Source organism: Triticum urartu, chromosome 1A (genome assembly GCF_056163025.1).
Source record: "Triticum urartu cultivar PI428250 chromosome 1A, HENAU_Tu73, whole genome shotgun sequence".
NCBI lineage: Eukaryota > Viridiplantae > Streptophyta > Magnoliopsida > Poales > Poaceae > Triticum > Triticum urartu.
The window spans coordinates 50149654-50175835 of NC_141873.1; the positions used below are offsets into that span (position 1 = coordinate 50149654).

Below are 26182 nucleotides of genomic sequence, written 5' to 3' on the forward strand. Positions count from 1 at the left end.
TAGGCAAAAAAAGAACATGATACAGGTCCGTTAATTGAGGCCCAACAGTCAGTCCAAAAAAAGCACTAAGGCCCAACAGATAAGAAAAATGACGTGAAGTGGAGATGCGGGGGATTGAACCCCGTGCCTCCCGCATGCAAAGCGGGCCATTTGAGCTACATATTTTCAAAATGTTTACACAATGTAGAAACTATTCATTTAGTTTCGTTTAAAGATGTTTCACAACATTCAAAAAAATGTTTAGTGTTACAAAAATATGTCCGTGACATTTGAACAATGTTTATGAAATGTAAACAATGTCCATGTAATTTTATAAAAATGTTTCATACAATTCAAAATAAATTTTCTCGCACTTAACAAATGTTTTGGATGTTATAAAAAATTTCATGGCATTCTTGCAAACAGTCAATATGTGTTACTTGCAACTACAAATAAAATCATCGACCAGGGCTCACACTAGCACCGATCCAGTGAGAAATAGGCTGACAGATCCACTTATCAAGGCCCAAGAGATAAACAAAAACAGATAAAGGAAAAAAAATTAAAATGGAGATGCGGGGGATCGAACCCCGTGCCTCCCGCATGCAAAGCGGGCGCTCTACCATTTGAGCTACATCCCCATGATTATCAATACTATCTTTTGCTCTTCACTAATTATTACTTATTACTTAATTCCAGCTAATATATGGTAATCCGAGGAACCAGCCGAGCAATCCAGCCAGACAAGTAGATGGATGTCACACCAACTTATGGATGGGTTCAGAAACATTCAAATGGAGCTGCCAATGCCGTCCGGACATTTGATAGTGAAACCCGGTCCTGTTATAATCCACCTAGTTACTGATGATGTTTGTGTTTGGTCTGTTATTATCAAATTGATAGTGAAAACCGATCCTGTTGGGGGTGGTATGGAACTTCACCGGAAATCCAAACCGTGGATTGGTCGAGCCAAGTGCGGCGTGACTTCTAGTGCATCAAAGCCAGGAATTGTTCGTGCGATTAGGTTAGATAGGAGCCTTTGCGCGAGCTGGTAGAGATCCGGCTTGCCTGCCCCTTCTCCATGCTCCCATCCGTACTCTCACTTCATCCTACAGCTGTCTTTTTTTTCTTTTCCTTTCTAATCTAATCATCTCCCCCTAATTTTAAGGAGATGGGGCCGGACCTTATTTTATTCAATCAAATCAAGTCACATATGCGGGAGCATGGATGGGCACACGGGGAGGGAGCAGGCAAGTCTCGTCCAGCTGGTAGTGGACTAGTGGTAGGCGGCATTCTAGCATGCCCGGGGCGGCGGTGGTGGTCGACCTTGTTGACCGGCATGCCGTTGTGCAACCTGGGTCAGGTCAAAGATGCTGCCCCATTTGATTGCCATCCATCCATCCATCCTCGTGGATTTGTCGCATGTACCAAGTATTTTCACATAGACCGGCGCGCAAGGAAGGAAATTTCCTGGGCGCCCTAATTGTTCGGCGGCGATCCTCATGCATGCACACGCACGTGAGCAGCGTCACTAGATCCAGACCGCCGGGCACCGACTCTCACGGTTTGAGAAAAAAACCGTCGCCCGATCCTACTAAAATCTTAGACCTAGGCCATCCCGTCGTAGTATATTTTTTTCTCTACGCCATATTTTTCTATACGTTTGCAATATCAGTAAACATTTTCTCTTAGGCTGTGTAAAAAAAATTTTACTGTAGAATCTCAAAAACAAAAACTGTAAACTTCTTGTATGTATGCAACAGTTCTTCATTGGCCATGCCGGATGACCGAAAATATAAAATCATCAGCGAGTCTATAGCTGATTGTTGTTGCCATATATAACCAAATCACATGACGGAACCTCACGCGAGGTTTTGTGGGAGTCTGGACCGCCGTCATGTAGGACTTCGAAATCCCTGGTCCACTCAAATCTCCCTCCGGCACACTTTTCTGTCACTTCGCCCCTACTCCTTCCTTGTTCTGCATCCGCACCCTCTTTGTCTGATGCCGCCGTTGTACCTCTCTGACCGCCACCTAGGTATCCTCAGACGTATCCAACCCCCACCAACACACCTACTTACCTTGGACAACACCGTTGTCCACCCAGGATCCCTCTGCAGCCAAGTAGCCTTAGTCCCCTATCGATGACGTCCATATTGGACACCATGCCCGACAGGTGTTCGGCCAAATGCCATTAGTTTTTTTATTGAATTTTTGTTCTTTCCTAAAGTAGTTCGATGGAAGGGTACTCGGTGATTGACAATGAGTTGTTGTGCGATGCGTGGCTGGCCATAGTTGCGAACTTTGTAGGCAGAAAGTGAAGGGGCTCGATCTTCTGGCAGTGCGTGCATGCTTTCGTTTCATGAGCGAAAGATCTTCAGGCCCTACAACATGCATGTCATCCATGAACGCAATGTGAAGGCCATATCACATTAATGGTACATCATCTGTAACTATGTCATGAAGTTTTATTGTGCGATTCACCGAGTGGAGACAATGTGTCCATTGGGCTCGTCAACCATCAAGATCTTAAGTATTGCTTCTTGCTCTACATATTGGTTAATTCATTCATTCACTCAGTGTTGCCCACATGTTGTATATTCTGCATGCGCTGCCATGATATACTACATGGGTCATGGGCAGGCCATTCATGCATATACATTGTTGGATGAAACTCAAGGGGCAGTGTGTGTGAGACGACATATGCCATCTGAAGTTTGGCATATAGTGAGCTTTCTGTCCTCGCAGATCCGATTATTCCGATTTGGTGAGAGTATGTTGGTGTGTCAAGCTTTTTTGTTGGTTTAATTTTTTGTGGAAGTGAAATCTTTCATAGACACCATGATGAAGTTACCATGATTCAAAGGTCTACACTTCTTGGGGATCATCACCAGCCAAGTACATTCATCGATCACGGCGTTACATCTTTTTGGATGGGCGACTAAAGGCACTTTCAAAAACAATTATTAATTGGTATTGTTCATGCGGGTGAAAGAGTGACAACATCCATACTCTTGTCCAATTGCAGCCTCTACCAAAGTTTTTGGAGTATTTCTTCTAGCACAGATTGATACCGCAAAGAAAGTGTTTTCAAGAGATCTTATCTAATTTCTAGTTATGGGAATTACTATGTTTTTTTGGATCTTAGAAGCAAATCGGTGCATCTGTAATTGTAATGAATATGAACAAAACTACAATTGTTTCTTAAAAAAAGCTAAATTACTCCCACTATGGCCACTCTTAAGGGCAAAACCTATATGACGCACGTTGCGTCCAGTTATCAAGCAATCACACATTTTCTAATATTGTTCGCACATTTTCAAACGTATTCAAATTTGTTCTGGTGTTTCCAAAAATGTTCCTGTTCTCAAAAATTGTTCGCGTTTTCAAATTTTATTGAGAGTTTCAAAACATGTTCATGTTTTAAAAATGTACATATATTCAAAAATATTGTTTGTAATTTTTAAAAATGTTCACATTTTTCGAAAATGTTTTGAGTGAAAAGAGTTCACGTTTCATTAAACATTCATTTTACAAAAAAATCGGATTTCTTTCATAAAAATTAGCATTTTTTCAAATCCTGAACATTTTCCGGAAAAAGAAAAAAATGATGTTGTTGAATTGTTTTGTAAAATATGAACAAGTTCTAAAAACATGAGCATTTTTTGAAATTTGCGAAAGAATGAAAAAATGAACTTTTTTAAAATTTGTCAACAAACTTCAGGTTTGAGAAAAATTTCTGGAATTTCGAACAAAAGTTTCACAAAAAAGAAAAGAAAATAAAATAAAAAGGAAATGTCTGGATCTGCATTTGTTTTGGTTCCTATAGGCTTCGCAGCTCTGTAATCACTAGTCCTCATTATCTATGCCGGAGGTCATGTGGTCAAACCTTGTGATGGTTAATTATTTTTTTGCGAATTTATAGTTTTGATAACTAGTCTGTGCCGACACATTCCAACTGGTGCCTTTTTTTCCTGTAACGCGATAAGAGGTACATACGAGAACAATCTTGATGCAAATGGAACAAGCAAAGTAGATTATGTGTTGGTTATGAAGCATAGAACTTCTGACAACTTTGTCGCAATACATTTTGAAGGCCAAAGAACATCATAAAGTACATTATCTGAATGACATGATGTAAAGTAAGATATCTTTACATTTAAATTTTTAGAAGTTCAATCATTCGTCGTCAGATGTAAAGAAAAAGGTGTGAGACAATAATATCCATTTTGCAAAACATGTTTGTGTATCCCTTTTCCATAGATCAGTATCTGAAGATGGAATTCGACGTGTCACTGCAAACCGTACAAACGTAGAAAAACTGCGGCCACTCAGGCGTCTTGGCCACATACCACAAGGTGATGGATATGTTCTCCTGACCTGGGTTAAAACAAGTTGTGCAACACTAGGTGTGTCAACAGGCAGAAGGTGAACATGGCAAACAGCCAGGACTGCTCCAGCCACTTCCCATACCATCTGAAACTTGGCATACACTGAGTATGGACTTTATTGAACAATTTCCGGTGTCGGCTTTTTTACGAATCATGGTTGTGCTGGACAAATACTTCAAATACACGAGACTTCCTGGTCGATCGTAGGTTGCACTAACCACCCCACCTTCCTCACGTATGTGCTCAGTTATATACTCTTTCTTGTACATCTATTTCTGTTTTATTTATTATTTATCCTTTTTTTCATTTATTTCCAAACGGTTTTCTTCGTTTTTTATTCCTGCTGTTGCTAAATTGAATGAACCTTTTAGTCAAAATCGATGAACTTCTTTTCCAAATCAATGAACTCTTTTCAAAATTCTTGAGTTTTTTTTTCAAAATCCATGAACTTTTTTCAAATCAATGAACTTTGTTTTCAAAATTGATGAATTTTTTTTAAAAATTTGTGAACTTTTTTGTTCAAAAATGAAAAAAAAATCTAAATTCAAGAACATTTTTTCCAAATAGAGGAACATTTTTAAAAATTCAATGAATTTTTTTTTCTATTTTTCCCAAAAATGATGAACTTTTGTCAAAATCGACGAACGTTTTTTCAAATTCCTGAATTTTTCATTTTTTGATGAACTTTTTCCCCCAAATCAATTATGTTTTTAAGTTTGTGATTTTTTTTTCAGTTTCGTGAAATCAATGAACTTTTTCAAATCCATGTACATTTTCCAATTTGTGTTGTTTTAAATTCATGAACCGTTTTCAAATTTGTATTTTTTTAGATCTATATTTGTTCCCCAAAGTCAACCGGCCACTGGTTTGAACTCTAGACAGTCAAGCGATCGCACGACGGTCATCTGCGCGAGCGAAGGGAACGATCGACCGAACGACTAGCGAAGGAAAGGAGGAGCGACCGACCAGCTTCGCTTGCTGGGCCGGCCCACGCGAGACGGCTGCGTGAGCGGCAGTTTAGCGAGCTGGTGCCTGCAGCGCCAATTGGGAGGTCCCAACTTATTGGGCTGTATCGGGGCAGTATCTAGCTGGATACACGCGCTTTCTGAAGTATCCGCGCAATGCAGTTGTAGCATTTCTCCTCCTCCTTCCTGTCTTCTTCTTCTTCTTCTTCCTGCCCACGAACCTCAGATCTAATCCTCGTCGTGACGCTGAAAACTTTACCTGTATCTAAGATTGAGAGATGAAAGGAACACCATAGCTCATAGTGTTACGTGCAGCTTCCCTTCTCGGAAGCTGCTCGGGAAGCGACCTGGCGCCTTGACTAGCCTATCATGCCGTGATCTACAGAGTCTAACTTGTGGTATAGTACGCGTGCATCCAAGATGGGCGGCCGAAGCCTCGTTATCTCGGTTGCCCGGCCAACATGGACAGAATGTAATCCACATATCCGGAGTACTTTTCTGCTGGTAGAAATGGGCATTTTCTTGAGGAGTAGCGATTGACTTGACTCCCGTGTTGGCAGTTTATGGCCAGCGAGTGGTACTAATGGTTGCCGGTTAGTACGTGGTTACTCCGAACACCCACACACAAACTCAAGGGACAAACAGAAGTGAGGCCGGCAATTAAGCACCATGCCAAGCCTCCTCATCCGGTTGTGCTGCCTCCTCTTGATCGTCTCTTTCCACGACCTCCTCCTCGACGGCGCGGCTTCCGTACGCAGGACGGCGCCCTTGCTCTAACGACGAGCCACGCCGATCTCCAGGGCCACGGTTTCCACCCCAAAGCCCTCCCGTTTGTCAGTTCCGATGGGATGGCCATGAAATTCTCGGCCACTTTCGTGTTCGCCATCACACCCAGCGACTCAGGCTATTCAGGCGACGGGATGGCGTTCGTCATCTCCTTGGCCCCGCTATCTGATGCCTGGCCGGGAGAATACTTGGGCCTTAGCACTCCGTACGAGTACACAGAAAGTGCAAATCGTTTCTTCGCCATAGAGCTCGACACCGTAGCCAACAAGGAGTTGCGAGACATAGACGACAACCACGTCGGGATTGATCTCAACAACGTGACGTCCGCTGGATCTTCAACCGCGGCCTACAGCGGCAGCGGCATCTTTAGTCCGTTGAGGCTTTCCAGTGGAAACCCGATGCAGGTGTGGGTGGACTACTACTCTTTCGGGCTGGTCGAGGTCCGGCTTGCTCCAGTTCCCATGGATAAGCCCTTTGCAGCGTTTCTCACTTACGGCTCCGTCGACCTTGCGAAGGTCCTGAACAATGGCACCAAGTCAAAGGCAGGGGTTCCCACCATGGCATACGCCGGCTTCTCCGCCGCTTCCGGTGATGCGATGGGCACTCATCAGGTTCTTGGGTGGAGCTTTAGCATGTCTGAATCGGCCAAACCACTCAACTTATCGCTGGTGCTGCAGCAATCAGACAGTTCCAGAGTACAAGAAGCCCATGGCAAGAAAAAACTCGTCACATGGCTGCCTGCAGTAGTATCTTTGGTTGCCATACTCGCAGGTATAGCAGCTTGGCTTCTTCTTCGACGGTGGTGCAGGATCAGGAACTCAGAGTGGAACGAAGACTGGGAGGCCGAGCTCGGTCCACGCCGCTTCGCGTTCAAGGACCTCCGTCGAGCAACGAATGGCTTCCACGACAATCAAATCCTTGGGAAAGGTGGCTTTGGGCGGGTCTACGGTGGAGCCCCCGTCGGCTCCGGTGTGCGGGTGGCGGTGAAGCGGATCTCCTCGGAGTCGAGGCAGGGGCTGGCCCAGTTCACAGCGGAGATCATCATCCTTGGCCGGCTGCGACACCGGAACCTCGTCCGCCTCATCGGCTATTGCCGGCACAAGGACGAGCCACTAGTAGAAAAAGGTATAATGTGAGACACATTTGTATGGGTTTGAAGTTGGTCCGGCACTAAAGACACCATATGCATCAGTACCGGTTCGTGTTGAGCCTTTAGTACCGGTTCGTGCCACGAACCGGTACTAAAAGGGTAGTGGCAGGCTGGTGTCAGGCCGGGTCCTCACGGGCCCCTTTAGTACCGGTTTGTGACACAAACCGGTTAGTGTGAGTTCATGCCACGAATCCACACTAAAAGGGCCAATTTTCAAACTCTACCCCCCTCCTCGTGTATCGTCATTTTAGTTTTGAAAAAAATCAAAAGAAATTGATAAAAACTTCAAAAATTAAAATCCTTCAAGAGGTAGTTATATTACTACATCTACTAGTTAGGAAAATTTGAAAACTTAATTTTGGACATGTTTTGTAAAAAGTGTAGGGAAAATGTAAAACGGCTATAACTTTTGCATACGATGTCGGAAAAAAACGTATAATATATAAAAAATTCAGCACAAAAAATCCGCATCCGATGGAGACCGCCTATGGCCTGTTTGCAATTTTTTAGAATCCTCAAATTTCAAAAAGAAAAAAAGATATGGTTAAATTTCCGTTTTTCTAAAAAAATTTGGTTAAATCTGGTCAAACTACTTATTCAAAAAGTATTAATGTTACTACATAATTATTCAAGAATATTAGTGTTACTAAATAATTATTTCAATTTTTTGAATTTTGATCAAATCTGGTCAAACTGTGGTCAAACTTATTCAAGAAATATTAGTGTTACTAAATAATTACTGTTTTTTAGAATAATAATTTCAAACTCAAATGGTGAAACATGTGACAAGCTAAACTGCTGAGGGTTAATAGGATTGACAACTTACATTTGTCAGGAAAACAACAAGTGCAGACTTGGATTGTAGGGGGGATAGAACTCCGAAGTTAAGCGTGCTTAGGCTGGGGGAGTGAGAGGATGGGTGACCGGCCAGGAAGTTAGGCGATTTGGAATGAGTGATCCACACTTGAGCAGTTAAGAGAGGTGATTAGAGACTAAATCATCAAATAATTCAAAAAAATTAAAAATCGAAAAAATAATCAAATTTTTTTTCAAAATTTTCAAAAAACAAATTCAAAAAAAAAAACCTTTAGTACCGGTTGGTAACACCAACCGGTACTAAAGGTCCCATACCAGGGCGCGAGCTCACGCCATATGGTGGCACTTTAGCGCCGGTTCATGTCGAACCGGTACTAAAGGGGAGGGGGCCTTTAGTGCCCACCCTTTAGTGCCGGTTATGGAACCGGCACTAAAGGCCCTTACGAACCGGTTTTAAAGCTCCGTTTTCTACTAGTGAGCTGCTCCTGATCTACGAGCGCATGCCCAACGGCAGCTTGGATAGCTACCTGCACGCTCATACCACGCTCTCATGGATGCAGAGGCTTTGCATCATCAAGGGCGTCGCGTCCGGGCTCTTGTACCTCCACGAGGACTGGGAGCAGGTCATCATGCACCGGGACGTCAAGGCCAGTAACATCCTCCTCGACGGCGACATGAATGGCCGCTTGGGTGACTTTGGCCTCGCGAGGCTGGCTGCATGACCACGGCACGGACGCGCACACCACCCACGTGGCCGGCACGAGGGGCTACCTCGCCCCTGAGCTCATGAGGTTCGGCAAGGCGACCGAGGCCACCGACGTGTTCGCCTTCGGCGCCTTCGTCTTCGAGGTGGCCTGCGGGAGCCGGCCGATGGGGCTCAATGCCCGCGGCGAGCTGCTGGTGCTTGTCCAGTGGGTGAGAGACACGTGGGAGGGCTGCTCCGGCCAGATTGTCGACGTCGTCGACCCAAGGCTGGACGACTTCGTGGCCGACGAGGCCGAGCTGGTGCTCAAGCTGGGGCTGCTATGCTCGCATCCCTTGCCGGCGGCGAGGCCCGGAATGCGCCTCGTCATGCGGTACCTCAACGGAGACCTGCCTTTGCCGGAGTTCGAGCCCGGATACCTCGCGGTCATGGACGTGGATCAGGTTCTTGCAGCGCCTCCGTCGGCAGCGAACAGCATCACAGGCCTGTCAGGTGGTAGATGACATATCCAGTCCTGCCAATAAAACTAGATCACCGATGGCGCGCGTTGCTGCGCCCGTCTATTTTTAATGTTTAATGTTAGGGTTTGATACAAATAGCCATTTTTCTTATAGTTAAAGCAACGGTGGTATTATAAAATTTTGAGTATTTTTAGTGCAAGTTATGAATTATAATTGACCAATACTTATCTGCTTTCTGTTGTGCTGGGTTGGTTATGGGCCTCTTTTCGTGCTAGTCTATTGTTATATGATGGATAAGTAGTTCCCATATACAGAAAGACACAAGACATATAAATTAAATTTGCATGATTTGTACAAATCCTGAGAGTATACAGAGTTCAAATTATAATGCCACATATAGATGAACTCTATAGTTGAAGATCGGATGATTTGAAGTGAAGGTAACCAAGTAATAGAGTATGTGAAAAGGTCAATTTACTCATCCATAACACTTCTACGAGTGGACAGTGGACCCGAGAGTTCACACACACTTTTGTTGTCAACATTTACTCAATTGTCGCCTCATATAGGCTAACATACATATGGACCCCCACCGAGAGCACAAAATGAACAAACACCAAGATCGGTCAATCATATAACAATGGAAAACCAAAGAAAAGTCAATGCATTTCAATTACATTTTAGAAACTGGATAATTAGCAGGACATACACCGTGACACAATGTACGCACTATCGGATCCTCAATTTTCACTGTGGCTAGAAAACATATGGCGTGCATGAATAAAAATTTAATGCTGCATCACTTGAGGATCAAAGGATCCATATGTATGGTACGATAATGACTGGGCCAGGAGCATCATTTTTCTTTCAAATCACATGTGTCTTAATTTGTCTAGTTATTGCCACACATCTTAGTGATTAGCATGAGGAATACAACCATAGTAATTAGCATGGATAGAAATTTGATATGGGTCCGAGGGATTTCGAATGGCACATTTGTGAGGACGACAATCCTGCACTAATAACCAGTCCTGACAGTGTACTGTTTCCAAGTGCTTGGAGCAAGTGCAAGTCAGCTGCATAAATCAAAACTCATAGAGTCAACTTCTTGTATGCAGCACCGACACATGATCATTAAGATAATTCTTCTAGACGTTTGCTAGCAAGTTCCTTTCACATAGTAAAAATGAAAATAGCACTACCAAACAGAAGCGTAGAACACAAGTATATATGAGGAATTGAGGATGATGACATGATGGTATTAAAACTGAAGAGAGCATACAGTCATTGTCTTCACTGAACATCCAATTATTTCGCCACTGCAGAATTCTTAGAAAGATCCTTCAAACCTGCACATCTGTTTTCTCCACGAATATCTCCTCTGCCTAATCATACAAATTTTTAATTGGCATCCGGATCACTCCAAGTAACGGATTCCATGAACTATTATAAGAGGTAAGTTACAGTCTTACAGTTACAGATGGGAAGAAACAAAGTTTTATGAACGTGAAACCTGGTTGTCTGATTAGCGTGGAGGATGGGATTTGACATCAATTTGCAGTGGATGAGTGGACAACACCAATGGCCATGACCCGAGCGCCCAAACCAATTCCGATGCTTCCCGTGATGGCACCTGCCTGCCAATTGTGCAGGTACGAGGAGCTTCAACCATAAGGCCAGTAGCGGCAACGTATGGTCTTCCTAGTGGGCGGGATGGCAGCAGCGGCGGCATTCGTTCCACCTTGAAGGACTGGCTACGAGCACTCCATGAAGACAAGGAAAAGGAGGTTGGGGGAGATGGGAGGGGCACCGCCGCGCAAACTAAATAAAGGAGAAGACGAGTAGGCCGGTGAGTGGCAAGGGTGGCATTGATGGATTTTAGCAACGACAGCATTACTCCTCGCTTTAACGCTAGCGGATCTGCAACAGTCATCCATGCATGATGCTCAAACGCTGCCCCTTCAATGTCGCTATGGCTTCGCAACGCCAGGCAGAAGGCTAGCGCGTTGTGTTACGTGGGCTGAGGCCGCTCGGAAACAAATATGCTGGAGCAATGCGGCTAAATGGACTTCTTCCATGAGAAAAGGCTTGATTAATCAGAAATATGAGATTTTGTCACGGGAGTAGCCGCCCATAAAACGTTTGGTCCAGTTTAGCGTGAGTTAACTGCATCTGACGGCCAAAAACATTCTCAGGATGTGATCTAACAGTCAAAAACGTTGATGGCCCGAGAGGGCTCCTAGAGTGCTTAGTTTTAATGTATCTAAATGTTGTGGAGTTCATATACTATATATCTCCGGATTTCTGCATGATCTCCCCATAAAAATGATTTTAATTACAGGCCCATAATGAACCAACCGGCCGACTGCAGCGGTAAAGAGAAGAGTCTGACCTCTTGCAGAAATTAATCATGGCATAAATCATGAAAATCGCCAACACGCAAAAAGATTAACCTTGATTGGCCCAGGGGCTCAGTTTACTGTTTTCTAAGATGCCATGAACAAAACAAATATACACTTTCTTGTAAGCATACATTTATAATTGCCATGATCTGAAATATGAAAATTGTCATGCTACTTATAAAACAACCATTTCTCTAATTTAAATCCTCTTAATAATAATAAAAGCCAGACAGCAATAATAATAAAATGACATGCTCCCAATAATAAAAATTGTCACTCTGTTAATAATAAAACTGACATCTGCTTAATAATAAAAATGGTATTCTATTAGTAATAAAATAGCCATCCACTTAATAATAAAAATATCATGTTACAATTATTAAAAAGACATAATTTTAATAATAAAAATGCCATGTGAGAAAGTAAAATTAACCAAAATTGCCATGAATGAGTGATAAAAATTTCCAAAGGTTGTCATAGGGGCATTACAAAAGACCTAAGAATTACCATGTGTTGGAAGACAAAAAATGTCATGGTTTTAAACAAAAAGAAACTGCAATGCTTTCTGTAATGAAAATGCGCACACCAAGTTCTAAAAAATACTTTAATAATAGGGATATATGTTCTTTTAAAAATGAAGAAAATAGTATTTTTGGATTTTTTTAATGAAAAATGAATTTAACTTCAAATACATAAAGCTATTTAAGCATATGTGTTCCCAAAACTTCTTCAGTCCAAGTAACAAGCAAGCTGCTGCTCGCGCAGGACGTCGTGAGTTCGTGACCCCCACAACACACATATTTTTTGAAGAGAAAAAAGTATGCGACTTCTTCCGGGACGTTGTCTATAGCGAACGTGTCAGAAAAGCTGAAGTTGTACAAGCCTTGCACCGTGATTCGCACAGGAAGATCTAACGGCAACCAACACGTTTGCTAGGAAAACGTCCCTAGTGATGCAAATAGAGCAGCTTCAACGATTTATTCGATAGTATGGCTGCCGGTGGATTTATTTTCATTTTTCAATATCTCGTATGTATCCATGCGTGCCCATGGGAACCAAATTGTTTTCTGTAACACATTAAAAGGATCATGGATGGACAAATATTGATACAAATAGAAAAAGCAAAAGAGATTATGTTTTGTTTATGAAGCATAAGACTTCTAATAACTTTGTCGTAAGAGGTATTGAAGGGCAAAGAACATAATAGTGAAATATAATTATCTAAAAAAAGACATGATGTCAACATAAAGTATCTTGCTGAAGCGCAACCGTCTCGCAAAAGCACATATGTGCCTTTTTGCTTTTCATGAATTACAAGTTGTGATTCTTATGAAAAAGCACTGCTCCCCCCTCCCCCCACAAAAAAAAAACCCTAGCAAAAACTAGGAAAAAAGCAAATAAACACCGAAAACGCATGCAGGAAAAATATCCAACGATCCGTCCAACCCGCGACACGTTACGGTGGCTAGACGCATCACTTGACGCGCTCCCTTACGCTGAGCCGATGGAGGATGATTCAGGCGGGCAATTCTTCTGTTTTTGCAAATCGGCGCCCGCAGCAGCTTTCTCGCGCGTCTAGATGGGCCGGCCCATAGTTCTTTTTTTCCTGCCAACTTCGAAAAAAAAGGTGCAGCAATAGGCGGTTCGAACTCCCGACCTCTAGACACCAACCACTGAGCCACCTTCAGACTCGTGGCTAACATCCTCTTTTCTGCTTTCTATTCTTGCTCGAGTTCGCTGTAAATCGAGATTTCATTTTTCTTTTCTTTTTCCTGTATATCTCTTTCTTATTTGTATTTCAATTTTCCCTTATTTCTTGGTTTCTTTTCGTTTTCTTTATCTTTTTCCAAAATGCACAAAGTTTTTCAATGAACTTTTTCTTCAAACCGATGAAGAATTTTTTAGAATTTGATGATTTTTTCAAATTTAATGAACTGTTATCATATTCTATGGACTATTTTGAAATTCTATGATCTTTTTCAAATTTGGTGAACTTTTTTACAATTTCGATGAACTTCTTTCAAATCAATGAACTTTTTTCAAATTTGATGAACGCATTTTCAATTTCGTTAAACTTTTTCCAGATTTGATGAACCTTTTTTAGAACCGGCAAACTTTTTATCAAATTTGATGAAATTTTTTTTCAAATCCAATGAACTTTTTTCAGATTTGATGAACTTTTTTTAGAGTCGATGAACTTTGTTTCATTGTAGTCACTGGCACTTACCGGCTGTAGTGGTTAGCAAAACAGTTCTTTTCTTGTATCGGCAAGGCCTGAGTTCAAGTCACCACACTTTTTCACAAGACCTTTTTTCCTTTTACTGCGCATGGTAGGCCGGCCAACGAGGTGCGGCGCGTGGGCGCCAGCTACCTGTCCGAGCGCTTAAAAGGTGACGAACAGCAAGGAAAACCCTATTTACCGCTCTCTTCAAAACATGGATTGATCGAGCCAGGTATGGCGTGAATTCTTCGTGCGATTAGGTTAGAAGAAGAAAAAAGATAGGCGCCTTTTGCGCGAGCTGATAGGCGGCATTCTGTTCCGGCGGTGGTGGCCGGTCGAACTTTGTTTACCGGTATGCCGGTGTGCGATGTGGGCCAGGTCAAAAATGTTGCCCATCCATCCATGTTATGTAATTTGTGGCAGAATAGGTCAGCACCAGAATAAACATACCCGAACATCTTCCAAGCCTAAATAAAAGTAAAAAAAATAAAATGGAGATGCGGGGGATAAAAGTAAAAAAAAATAAAATGGAGATGCGGGGGATAAAAGTAAAAAAAAATAAAATGGAGATGCGGGGGATAAAAGTAAAAAAAAATAAAATGGAGATGCGGGGGATCGAACCCCGTGCCTCCCGCATGCAAAGCGGGCGCTCTACCATTTGATCTACATCCCCATTGCTGACATAAACAGCTGGTGAACCTAAATGACCATCAAGCGCTCCCTTAATCTCAAACAGAGGAACTAGCAGCAGCAGCAGCTGTGTGGTGGCGCTACATGCCAACGCCAACGATTGGACGGATTCAAAAAAATTCAAACGGAGCGCACGGCGACGAGAGGGAGTCCAAACGATGGGGCTGCGTGTGGCCTTTCGGTCAAGAGCAGGAGCCCAGCCGCCGAGAAGGGAAAGAAAGCAGAGCAGCACGGGCCGTCCCGGGCTGCCGTGTCAGACCGAGACCGGGGGTGAGGGGGGGCGCGTGTCGGCCTCCCATTGCGCCTCCCACTGCAGCTGCAGGCGCACTACCCACTCCCCCTCCCCCTTGCGGCTATTTTGACTATTTTGACCTATGGACAAAATCAATTCACAAAATAAACTGCCCGTGAAACTATTTCACAGCATTGATCCTTTTGTGTGGCGCCCGCCACGCAGGCGCCACACCCTACGGTGCAGCGCCTAGTTCGGAGGCGTTGCACACCAGTCCATGTGTGCAACGCCTCAGCTATAGGCGCTGCACTATACAGTGTGACGCCTAGCACGGAGGCGCCACACTACACAGTGCAACGCCTAGCTGCTGGACGTTGCACCTGTACTTAGCAAATTTTTGGCACACGCACACATATTCCGATAAGGAGAGATAGTAGCTCACGACACATAGCAAGCAAAGAACTGTGACACATAGTACTTCACGACACATACTAATGCATAATACATAGTACTTCATGACACATAGTAGATCACAACCAAATCGAAGAGGAGAGATAGTAGTTCATGACACATAGTAGTTCACAACCAAATCGAAGAGGAGAGATAGTAGTTCATGACATAGCTCTATTGCGTAGAGCAAGGCCCCTTTTCCTTCTTCTTCTTCTTCTCTTCTTCCTCTTCCTCCTCCCTTTTCCTTATGAGGTGGGCCTCCTTAACCACCCTCTCCATGAATATCTTTTCCTCCCTCTCTTTTTTTTCAGCTGCAATTGCCCAAAGCTTTATGGTTCCTTCTTCAAAATCCTTTAGACGCTTCTTCTGTGCCTCCTCACATTTCCTCACCAATGCTTGCTCCCTAGCGCGCATCGCATTTGACGCTCTCTCTTCTTCCTTCCTCTTCTCCTCAAGCTCCTCTTCCTTTTTCTTCTTTAGCTTGGCTGCATCCTCCTCTCTAAGCTTCTTCGCAGCCTTCTCCCACCATCCCGCCATCTCATCTTCGTCATCCTCCTTCATTGTTGGTTTGTTGGGTTGGGAAGCCGCCATACCTACAATGAGTGAAACATAATGGTTAGTAAAGACAATACAAACAAATGGAACATATGAAGAAAAAAATAACATATGGAAAACAAGAACATTTGAAACATTATAGTTAGTGAGCAACATACGGAAATGGTCCATCGAGGTATCCAAACATTCCTCTATAACGACCTTGCCCTTGTCCATCACCACGGCCAAGTCCATCACCAAGGCCAAGACCATCACCACGGCCAAGACCACCACCACGGCCTAGACTACCACCACCACGGCCTCTTGTAAGTCCTAGTTGCCGACCTCTTTGTTGCCTAGATCCTCTTTGACTAACACTTGGTTGGCTTGGCACTTGTTGGCTACCACTTGGTTGGCTAGGCACTTGTTGGCTACAACTAGGTTGGCTTGGCACTTGGTGGCTACCACTAGGTTGGCTCCCACTTGGTTGCCTTGGCACTTGTTGGCTACAACTAGGTTGGCTCCCGCTTGGTTGCCTTGGCACTTGGTGGCTACCACTAGGTTGGCTCCCACTTGGTTGCCTTGGCACTTGTTGGCTACCACTAGGTTGGGTCCCACTTGGTTGCCTTGGCACTTGTTGGCTAGTGCTTGCATCATTTTTCTTGGACCTTTTCCTTGGTTTCGTACATTTTCTTTTGTTGTGGCCATGACCTTTGCATTCCCCACAACGGGAGCTCTCACGAGGCTCTTGGAATTGATCGTTTCCCGCTTCGCGGCGGCCACCATGGCCCCATCCGTCCATGTCGCCTCTAAAACGCTTTGTTTTACGTCTACCACGTTTAACAACCTTCAACTCCGGATCCGGCCATAGTTGAACTCCATGGTACTCCGGCCATTGTGATTGGTCAAAGTATGGGTGAAAGCGGGGAGCCCATGTTTTCTTGACCGTCATGATTGAGAACTCCAACTCCCTCACGGTGCGTGGGTGATTGATGTCCACATTTCTAACGCGACCGACGGTATACAAATGTGAGCATGGGAGATGAAGCAACAATGGCCTCCCGCAAGAGCAATCACATTGTGTTAACGACACCTTGAAAGCCCGACCTCCATGTTGCTGGCCATCGTTTGTGGTTCCTCCTGGCTCTTTCACTTCATACTTCCACTCTTCATTGTCATATAATATAGCTTCTTCTGAGTCCGCCTTTCGTAATTGAAATTCTAACCATTCATCAACCTTGGGTGGGAACTTGTACTTGTACTTGCGCGGGTTCTCACCCGCTATCTGTGCATCAGTTTCCATTGAGTACTTTAGAAAGTACGCATTCATCTTGTCAAATGTGTATTGAACTATTGCCGTCACAGGTAATCCACGTGCACCTTTGAGCACCCTATTGAAGCATTCGGCCATATTGCTTGTCATTTGACCGTATCTTCGGCCATCTTCATCAAAAGCACGTGCCCACTTGTTCCGGTGGGGAATGTGCCTATTCATAAAGTCTTGACCCCCGTGATCAAGTTTTTTGTATGCGAGCAATTTGTTCAACAAAGTGGCGAACCGCTTCTCGGAGAAAGCAAGACAACAATCTTGAAGATCATCGGCCAACTCCTTAAGGCCACATGCCCTATAGAAGTTCGAACAAAAGTGCCTCATGCACCATCGATGGTGCAATGGAGCATGCCCGGGAATGTCAATCTCCACTGCGTTAAGAATTCCTGCATGCCGATCCGATATGACACAAATTTTCCTTTGAGCGGGTAACACCTTCGTCCTCAAAAGACGCATAAACCACTCCCAGTTGTCATTGTTCTCCGCCTCAACCAAAGCAAATGCCAATGGCAACACCCGATTATTGGCATCACTTGCTATCGCAACCAACAAGGTGCCCTTGTATTGTCCGGTCAAGAACGTGCCATCAATGGAGATGACCGGCCTACAGTGTTCGAAAGCCCTCACGCATTGCTCGAACGCCCAAAATGCACGGCCAAATACTCGTACTTTCTTTCCTTCATAAACCGTTGTTTGGTGCCCATGAGGCTCGACAACATGAACCATGCCCGGGTTTGTGGCGGCCATGGCTAACAACAACCTAGGGATTCGGTTGTATGCTTCCTCCCAAGTACCATACAACATCTTAAATGCGGCTTGCTTCGCCTTCCATGCCTTGCCGTACTTCACCTTGTAATGAAATATGGCTTTCACAAGGTCAATGACATGTTGGACGCTCATTGTTGGAAGTGTGGATATTGAGTTGGAGAGCCTGTAAGCGATGAACTCAGACGTGAGTTGTCTGTGGTCTTGGGACACAATCTTGCCATCCACCCTTTTGCCTCGGCACATGTGAGTTGGCACACAACTCACTACGTGCCAAGCGGGACCTCCTTTCCATGGTCTTGCACGCACAATCCACGGACATATTTCATCTTCACATGCACATGCAACCGTGTAGCGCACATTGACGTCCGAATGCACCACCTTGTGTGGACGATAATACGTAACCGAGTAGTTGTCGAGCCACATCTTCAATTCCAAGAAGGTTTCGAACTTACTCCCTTTACCAATCCGGTTCTTGTCGTCTCCCAAATCACGGTGAGAGCTTGGCCTAACCCCAAGAGATATAGATTTGCCACCATCCACAACGGCTTCATCCGCGAGACTAACATCCTTGAACAATGGTGTCTTGTGATCCCGACCGAATACCTTCTCGAAAGCTTCAGCCTCCTTCACCGTGAACCCCTCCTCATCAACTTGTTCATCGGGACCTTCGTCATCCGAATCCGATGCATATGCACGGGAAAAAGGGATGGAATGGTCCATTGTCTCTTGCAAATGATATTTGTCAAGATCACCCATATTGTTGTCATGGATATCAACTTCATTGTCATCGTCTGCATACTCATCATTGTCCTCTTGCAAAGCTTCATCTTGGTTGTTTGTAAACGGGCTCAATGTTGGCCTCACTTCTTGGGTCAAAAGAGGTTCAACAATTTCATCTCGCTTCAAGGGTGGGGGGCTACTAGCAACCAAAGGGGAGGGTTTCCGGTTCAAGTCCAAATGCAAATTTGAATCAACCTTCTTCGTTGCAAATAACTCAAGAGCCTTGTCAAGTGAATCGGCCACCGTTTCCTTGTATGCAACCCAACGTTGCTCCGAGTTGATACGCATTGTCTTCCAACGGATGTGCATTCCAAAACCTACATTATGCCTTCCCTCCAACTCAACGATATCACTAGGGTCCATCCAATTCAAATCTTTCCTCACTTGTTGCAAGAGCTCCGCATAGCTAGGACTACTATCAAACAACATATCTACCTCATCCGGATCCGGTTCAATATTGCCTTTCAAGAAGGCGTCTTTGTCCCCATGATGAACAAACACACATGTTCTTCCCATCCCTATAAGCATTCAAACAACACATCGTAACATTGCTTCCACGAGTACTAATTTAAGGATTAACACGGAATACAAACCCTAATACATATATATCAAACAACAACCCTAACCCTAACCCTAACCATAACCCTAAACCTAACCATAACCCTAACAATAACCCTAACCATAACCCTAGCACCAACATAAGAACACCCATAAGAATAACCCTAACATACTAACAAAGCCTAATCATAGGAAATTGGCAAACAAAGATCTCACATCTCCATGCAAATCTCTAGATCCAAACAAAACTAGGGTTTTCCAAACTAGCATTACTTGGATCAAAACAAGGGATCGGAGAAGATTACCTTCAGGGAGGGTATGACTTCGAAATCCATGGACAAATTCTTCAAATTTGCAAGTTTTGGGAGAGGATTTGAGAGGGGGAGAGAGTGGGAGAGGGGGCAAAGCTCGGGTTGGGGTGTGTGGGGTGGGGGGAGGGGGGGAGGGGGGCCCAGCCGCTGGATAAGTCACAGTGCAGCGCCCGAACGCTAGGCGCTGCACATTACATGTGTGGCGCCTAGCTAGGAGGCGCTGCACTGCTGGGTGCGGGCCCAACGACCGCCACGGTGGACTGGCGTGCAACGCCCGCGAGCTAGGCGCTGCACCGTAGGGTGTGGCGCCTGCGTGGCGGGCGCTACACAAAAGGGTCAGTGCTGTGAAATAGTTTCACGGACAGTTCATTTTGTGAATTGATTTTGTCCACAGGTCAAAATAGTCAAAATTGCCCCCCCTTCCCGCCCCTATTTCTCTCCCTCTCCCCGTTCCATTTCGAGCTCTCCCTCCCTCCCACCAGAGCAGAGCAGAGCGCACCACGCGAGAGGGAGAGACACCGTTCCATTTCGAGCTCTCCCTCCCTCCCACCAGAGCAGAGCAGAGCGCACCGCGCGAGAGGGAGAGACAGAGGAGAGAAACCCTAGCCCGCCGCCGCCGCCGGAGGAAAAGGGAGAGCGGCCATGGACCTCCTCGAGATCCCGCTGCCCAACATGTTCGAGAAGCTCCTCGGCAAAGGTACGCCGCCGCCCCAACCCTTGTCTCCCGTCTCCATCTCCCGCCGCCCGCCGACCCCGTCTGTCGTCGCATCGCATCATCGCTCATGGTTTTTTTTCCCTTCCTTCCTTCCTTCCTTCTCTGTTTATGCAGATGAGGACACGTGGCCCCCGGAGGCGCGCTTCCTCGTCGCCGCGCACTACGGCAACGTCCGCCGCCTCAAGGGTACGTCCGTCCGTCCTTGCCTCCCACCCGCGACTCTTCCATCTCCTCGATTTGCACCGTCCGGTGGAAAAAAAGGCGCCTTTTTTCCTTTGGGGGTTTCTATTTCTTCCTCCCGCGCCGCCGGCCAAGTACTGATCTGTTCGGCGTTCGATTTTGCAGACATCGCCAGGAAGCTGGACCGCAAGGGGAAGGCGGGGGAGGAGGCCACGGTGGCGGCCACCACCTACCGCGGCATGAACGCGCTCCACGCCGCCGTCGGGGGCCAGGGCAAGCTCGCCGCCTGCCGCTACCTCGTCGAGACCGTCAGGATGGACGTCAACATGTGGGACTCATCCCCAAGTAAGCACTCTCCTCCCTTCTTCGCATCCAACACAGCAGCATTGCTCAATCAACTGTATGTGCCTAATCTAGCGCTACCTGGTGGGACAGGCAAGAAGACGCCGCTGGAGCACGCCGTGGACGGCAACAACCTGCCCGCCCTCAGGTACCTCCTCGACCATGGCGCCGACCTCAACCAGGAAGAGGACGACGGTGACACTGTTCTTCATCACGCTGCAAGGAAAGGTGCCATACCACCACTAACTCTGCCACAAACGCTTCCTTGCTACCTTCAACACTTGCTGCTTTATTTCTAGTCATACACATTTCTGTTCTGGGTTTCCCCCATAATTACCTGGATTGTGAGCTCTACAAGTGAGCATGTGTGTTTTGTTACACTCTGCTATTTTTATCCTAGCAACTGAACCTGTTCATCCAGAAATACTGTAGCCATTACCAAGTGGTCAGCTTGGTAATTAAGCCATCAACAACAACAAAAATTGCAATCAAAGAAATACTGTAGCCATTGAGGCTTGTTCATCCAGAAATTTTACATCGTAAATTGTGCTGTAGTGGCCATTCAAACTTGTTAAACAGCCTTCTGTTGTTGTTCCTGTAATTTTCTGATTTGCCGCACTGTTGGTTTTGCTCTTTCTGTCTTAAAACTTGATGGGCCAAACATCCTTTGTTTGTATGTTATCATCACCATAATCTTCAGTTTTTTCATACACTGTGATCTTCAGGGAGGTGTGATCTTCGGTTCTCCATTTCGTATAGATCAAACCATAGCCTGGTCATGCACGCTTCGCACGTGTCCATCAGCTTGTTCATATTAGTTGCTTGCTTCTACACATTTTGTGGGTCTTTGTCACTGTCATGACATCAATTGTTACCTCGTCGTGTTTCTATTGTAGCCGCTGAAACTTATTCATCAAGAAACGTTGTAGTTGAAACTTGTTCATGCAAAAATGTTGCATTACATTAATTGTGCTATTGTTGTTGTTCCTAGCTACGATTTCTCAAGTGTAGCATTGTTGGTTTGCTCTGTCTGCTCTTATTATTATTTAGAAAAGGAGAATCACCCCCCGCCTCTGCATCATTCTGATGCGCAGAGCCGTATATTTATTAAAGTTCATTACTGTGATCTATCTGCTCATAACTTGGTTGCCAGGGACGCCTTGCTCGTCTATTATGATCGTGACCGTCAGTTTTCCATATACTGTTTTTTATCTTCAGGGAGGTGTGAAATTGTAAAGTTGCTGCTCTCTAGAGAAGCCAACTAGCCAACTCAGAACAAACTTGTTACACTGTGCTATTTTTATCCTAGCCAAACTTGTTCATCCAGAAATTTTACATTACATTGTGCTATTATGGCCATTCAAACTTGTTCAACAACCTTCTGTTGTTGTTCCTATAATTTCTGAATTGTAGCATTGTTGGTTTGCTCTATCTGCTCAAAACTTAATTGGCCAAAAGTCCTTTGTTTGTACGTTATAACTGTGATCTTCAGTTTCCCATATACTGTGATCTTCAGGGAGGAGTGATCTTCAGTTTTCATTTGGTATAGGTCAAGTTATCAAACCATAGCCTGGTCAGCCTGTTTGTATTACTTACTTCTATATATCTTGTGGGTCTTTAGTCACTGTCATGACATGAACTGTTACCTTGTTGTATTTTTATTCTAGCCACTGAAACTTATTCATCCAGAAATATTGCTGCCAATGAAACTTGTTATCCAAAAATCTTGCATTGCATTGTGCCATTATGGCCATTCAAACTTGCTCGCGAAGACCTTTTATTGTTCTTCCTAGCTATGATTTCTTATTAAGTGTAAATTTGTTGGTTTGCTCTATCTGCTCAAAACATGTTTGGCGAAATATGGCTTGTTTGTATGTTAGTGTGATGTATCTGCTCAAAACTTGGTTGCCAAAGATGGCTTGTTTGCCAATTATGACTGTGATCACCAGTTTTCCATATACTGATTGTTGTCTTCAGGGAGGTGTGAAATAGTAAAGTTGCTGCTTGCTAGAGGAGCCGACGTTAACGGCAGCTCAGAACACGGGACACCACTCCATCTTGCTGCTGTTAAAGGGCATGAGAGCACTGTGGAGGTTCTGTTGGAACACCATGCAGATGTAATGTGCTTGCACCCTTTTTTTTTCTATCTGCTGACCCAACTTATGTTGCATTTGCTTTACTTGAAAGTAGTTGTCTCAAGGACCCTGTCATTACCACGGCATGCAAATGTTTATGACAGTCTTGTTTTTTACAGGTCAACAAGGTTGTGACTTCTAATCTAGTAACACCTCTAAAGGCCGCATTGCTTAGTGCTTCCACGCCTTGTGTGAAGTTATTGGTTCAGGTATGGAATTGTCTACTAATCTGCTTTTCCTTGCAAGATGTGCTTATCTATGAGTAAATACTGATGTTACGGTTGCTCATATCTGTTCTGATCTTCAATTTATATGGAGAGACTATATGTTTATCTACTGATCTTCCGCATGTACATTTTGGTAGGCTGGAGCTAATGTGAATGATGCCAATAATTGCTTGGCAAGAGCTGCAAGCGAAGGCTTGACTGAATGTGTTAAGTGCTTGCTGGAGGCTGGTGCAGACCCAAATCGTCCTGATGAGGTGACCTTGTCTCTTGTTTTCCACACAAATTCGTTGTGAGCTGATTGACTTGGTAGTTCTAGTACTTATAGTTTCTGCAAAATATGGTGGTACAAGTCTATATGTAATGGGGGAACCGATGGTGAAAGCGAAGTATAGTTTCGTACAAAAAATTGTTTGAGTTTTACAGCATTTGGGATATGTATATGTTTGTCGGTACTCTGTGGTATGATTAGTTTGACTATTATCAATTGCCTTTTAATAGAAGCCTGTTAATGTTTCCTTTTTCATTTGTCATCTATTTTCTTGTCGTGGTCAGATATGCACATAAAGCTATAGGATACTATCTACTGAACGGGCTGATTTTGAATTAAGGATATGTATGTTTAGCAGTAATCTGTGGTATGATTAGTTTGACTACTATCAGTTGCATTTTAACACAAGCTTGTAAATGTTTCCTTTTTCATTTGACATCTATACTCTTGTCGTGGTCAGATATGCACAGAAAGTTATAGTGTACTATCTTGGCCAATCTTAACGTTACCAAACTAATAGTTTGGGATAGAAACAAGGGGTACAAGCTACATTATTGGCTAGTACTAGCTTTATTAGGCATCTGTTTGGTTGTATTATTACATCCTTTTACGTCATCCCTTTGGCGAGCATAGCGATTCTTAGACTACCAAGGATTCATTATCTTGTCTTTTATGTTTTTCAATCTTCACTTTTCAGTATTCCTTAGCAAGCTTTCTTCTTTTGCTTGACAGTGTGGTAGAATGCCGATAGAGTTAGCTGCTGTGTATGGTACACGGGAAGACGTTGAGCTTCTGTTTGCTGTCACCTCCCCAATCTCAACTGTGGCAGACTGGAGCATTGATGGGATAATTAATCATGCCAAACTGGAGAGGATGCAGCTGCAGGTATGCCACCATGGGGAAAATAAGTGCCATTCCCCAATGGAAAAAGACATTGAATGTATATAATTGTCCTTTGAATGCATTAAATCCTCAATCAGTGCTATATTATTGTTGCACGCATCATACTTCCGTATGTATGACTGAAGTTATTCGAATTTGCTCAGGATGAGGATGTTCTTAACACAAGGAAGTCTGACCTGAAACGAAAAGGGGATGAAGCATTTGAAAAGCAGGATTACACAAAGGCATCAGAGTTCTACACACAGGTACAGTACAGTATTGTGTTGCTCTATATTTTATAAAGATAATCTGTGAAGTGTGAAATGTTCTACATGCAGATACATTGTATAAAGTTATAATCTGTTAAATGGCTAGTATCATCATCATCTCCTTGGATGTAGCTTACTGTCTGAAGTGTAAACCACAAAACCAGCGAGTAACCTATTTTACAGGAGAATTGCTGCAGAAGTTGCAATGACAAAAAAATGACATGAAGTATTAATTCTTGGATAGGCCTTGGATAAGTGCAGGCATAGAGCACATGCCTCTATTGAGTAGATATTTATGTTCATGACTTATTTTGATGATTCAGTAGGATCTTGCGGCCGGGTCCGTATTAATCTGCAATGACGTGTCTGCCCTTTATTTGCTATCCATTTGCAGTTTTATTTTATCTCTTGGAAAATTTGCTATCATAACTTCAGTCGGTATATGTGTTGACACATGCATGCTGCTTGGTTGGGCGCAGGCACTGAAAGTTGATCCTTCTGATGGCAAGATGCTCGCGAGTAGGAGCCGCTGCTGGCTTCAGCTTGGTGACGGACAGAAGGCTTTGGAGGATGCAACCAGATGCAAGAGGAGGTGCCCGGAGTGGGCGGAGGCGCGCCTTCGCCGCGGACAAGCTCTGATGCTGCTAAAGGTGCACTTTCTTCTTTTTGGAGACCAAAGCATTTTTACATTTCTTTGTTTGTCTGAGAGTAGCATTTTTGCATTCTGATAAGTACTACTGCTTTCATCTGGGATGCCGTTGATCTGAACTCTGTCTCCATTTCTTCCAGGACTATGAGAAAGCTTGTGAGGAGCTGTCGGGCGGCGTGGAGCTGGACCCCGAGAATGATGAGATGGACAAATTGTTCTGGTATGTAAGGAAGAGACCCCCACCATTTACCCACTCCTGTCGTCGAGGTGACAGAAATGCACTCCATATATATGTGGTTTGTGCAACATACATGTACTAGATCAGAAGCATGGTTGCCTTGTCAAATTGACTGACTGGTTGTGCTAGCTGAGTGGTTGGTTATGTTTGATGATCTGATGGACTTGTTCTTTTCAGGGAGGCGATGGAACTGAAGAAGAAGTGATGCCCGCCCGCGCGTCGCGAAACCGAAGCCCTTCTTTTTTGGCGTTTTCGTAGATGGATGGTTAGAGACCCTCTTAGTCAGTAGTGCCTGCATTTTGCTAGCTTGAAACAGTGACTCAATGTGCCATCTTGGTGACGATCTTAAGACTCTAGAACTCAGAGCTGTAGTTAAGTAGGTTATCTATCACTGGCAGCTTTTGGCAAGTTGTGCTGTGCCCATGCAACAACATTTCTACTCTCACTGCATCATCCGGTTTGTGAGAGGACAGTGGATGGTAATGGATTGAAATTTGGTGGATTTTCTGTTGAGATGTGTTTGGGTAATGCAGATGATTGTGATGATGATATGCAATTTGTTTGGGCCTTCCTTACGTTTACATGATATATATATAGTAATGCTTCCTTTAACCTTTCTATAAAAAGATAAAGTTTTTTTGTTGCTGAGACAGAGTTTTAACCACACGATCATTGATCCAATGGCAAGGATCCCTAAACCGCCTCTCCCACCGTCGCCGCGCTAATGACCCAAAACAATTTGCTCGCCCA

General features: G+C 44.3%; 3 protein-coding genes, 2 non-coding genes and 1 pseudogene across 5 annotated transcripts; 2 read left to right on the forward strand and 4 right to left on the reverse strand.

Annotated features, from left to right (window-relative positions):
* Positions 1-547: 547 nt before the first annotated feature.
* TRNAA-UGC (transfer RNA alanine (anticodon UGC)) lies at positions 548-620 on the reverse strand. The gene has a single exon. It is a non-coding gene; the product is annotated as a tRNA-Ala (tRNA).
* Positions 621-5964: 5344 nt separating this feature from the next.
* Positions 5965-9430, forward strand: LOC125555426 (L-type lectin-domain containing receptor kinase SIT2-like; annotated as a pseudogene).
* Positions 9431-14474: 5044 nt separating this feature from the next.
* Positions 14475-14547, reverse strand: TRNAA-UGC (transfer RNA alanine (anticodon UGC)). Its single transcript has one exon. It is a non-coding gene; the product is annotated as a tRNA-Ala (tRNA).
* Positions 14548-15313: 766 nt separating this feature from the next.
* Positions 15314-16211, reverse strand: LOC147989891 (uncharacterized). Its single transcript, XM_087517805.1, has 2 exons — positions 15960-16211; positions 15314-15839 (listed from the first exon to the last, which is right to left on the reverse strand). The coding sequence occupies exons 1-2, from the start codon at positions 16051-16053 to the stop codon at positions 15421-15423; spliced, it is 513 nt and encodes a 170-aa protein (XP_087373931.1). The 5' UTR covers positions 16054-16211; the 3' UTR covers positions 15314-15420.
* Positions 16212-16784: 573 nt separating this feature from the next.
* LOC147989892 (uncharacterized) lies at positions 16785-19277 on the reverse strand. The gene is made up of 2 exons (XM_087536503.1): positions 16934-19277; positions 16785-16838 (listed from the first exon to the last, which is right to left on the reverse strand). The coding sequence occupies exons 1-2, from the start codon at positions 19184-19186 to the stop codon at positions 16785-16787; spliced, it is 2307 nt and encodes a 768-aa protein (XP_087392629.1). The 5' UTR covers positions 19187-19277.
* A 703-nt stretch (positions 19278-19980) lies between these two features.
* On the forward strand, positions 19981-25981 carry LOC125555427 (uncharacterized). Its single transcript, XM_087546414.1, has 12 exons — positions 19981-20224; positions 20357-20428; positions 20588-20767; positions 20858-20992; positions 22742-22881; positions 23019-23108; positions 23264-23380; positions 24127-24279; positions 24441-24542; positions 25025-25195; positions 25335-25414; positions 25610-25981. Exons 1-12 carry the CDS (start codon positions 20170-20172, stop codon positions 25635-25637), a joined length of 1323 nt encoding a protein of 440 aa, XP_087402540.1. The 5' UTR covers positions 19981-20169; the 3' UTR covers positions 25638-25981.
* The last annotated feature ends 201 nt before the right edge of the window (positions 25982-26182 follow it).

Bases quoted from the DNA above. Each gene is read 5' to 3' on its own strand.
- LOC147989891 (XM_087517805.1), bottom strand. From the start codon at position 16,053: ATGGTCTTGGCCTTGGTGATGGACTTGGCCGTGGTGATGGACAAGGGC. The intron at 15,840-15,959 runs GTATGTTGCTCA...CACTCATTGTAG, and splicing joins TACCTCGATGGACCATTTCC to GTATGGCGGCTTCCCAACCC.
- LOC147989892 (XM_087536503.1), bottom strand. From the start codon at position 19,186: ATGCTTATAGGGATGGGAAGAACATGTGTGTTTGTTCATCATGGGGAC. The intron at 16,839-16,933 runs GTGAAAGAGCCA...CTCTTGCGGGAG, and splicing joins ATGAAGAGTGGAAGTATGAA to GCCATTGTTGCTTCATCTCC.
- LOC125555427 (XM_087546414.1), top strand. From the start codon at position 20,170: ATGGACCTCCTCGAGATCCCGCTGCCCAACATGTTCGAGAAGCTCCTC. The intron at 22,882-23,018 runs GTAATGTGCTTG...TGTTTTTTACAG, and splicing joins TGTTGGAACACCATGCAGAT to GTCAACAAGGTTGTGACTTC. The intron at 24,280-24,440 runs GTATGCCACCAT...GAATTTGCTCAG, and splicing joins TGGAGAGGATGCAGCTGCAG to GATGAGGATGTTCTTAACAC.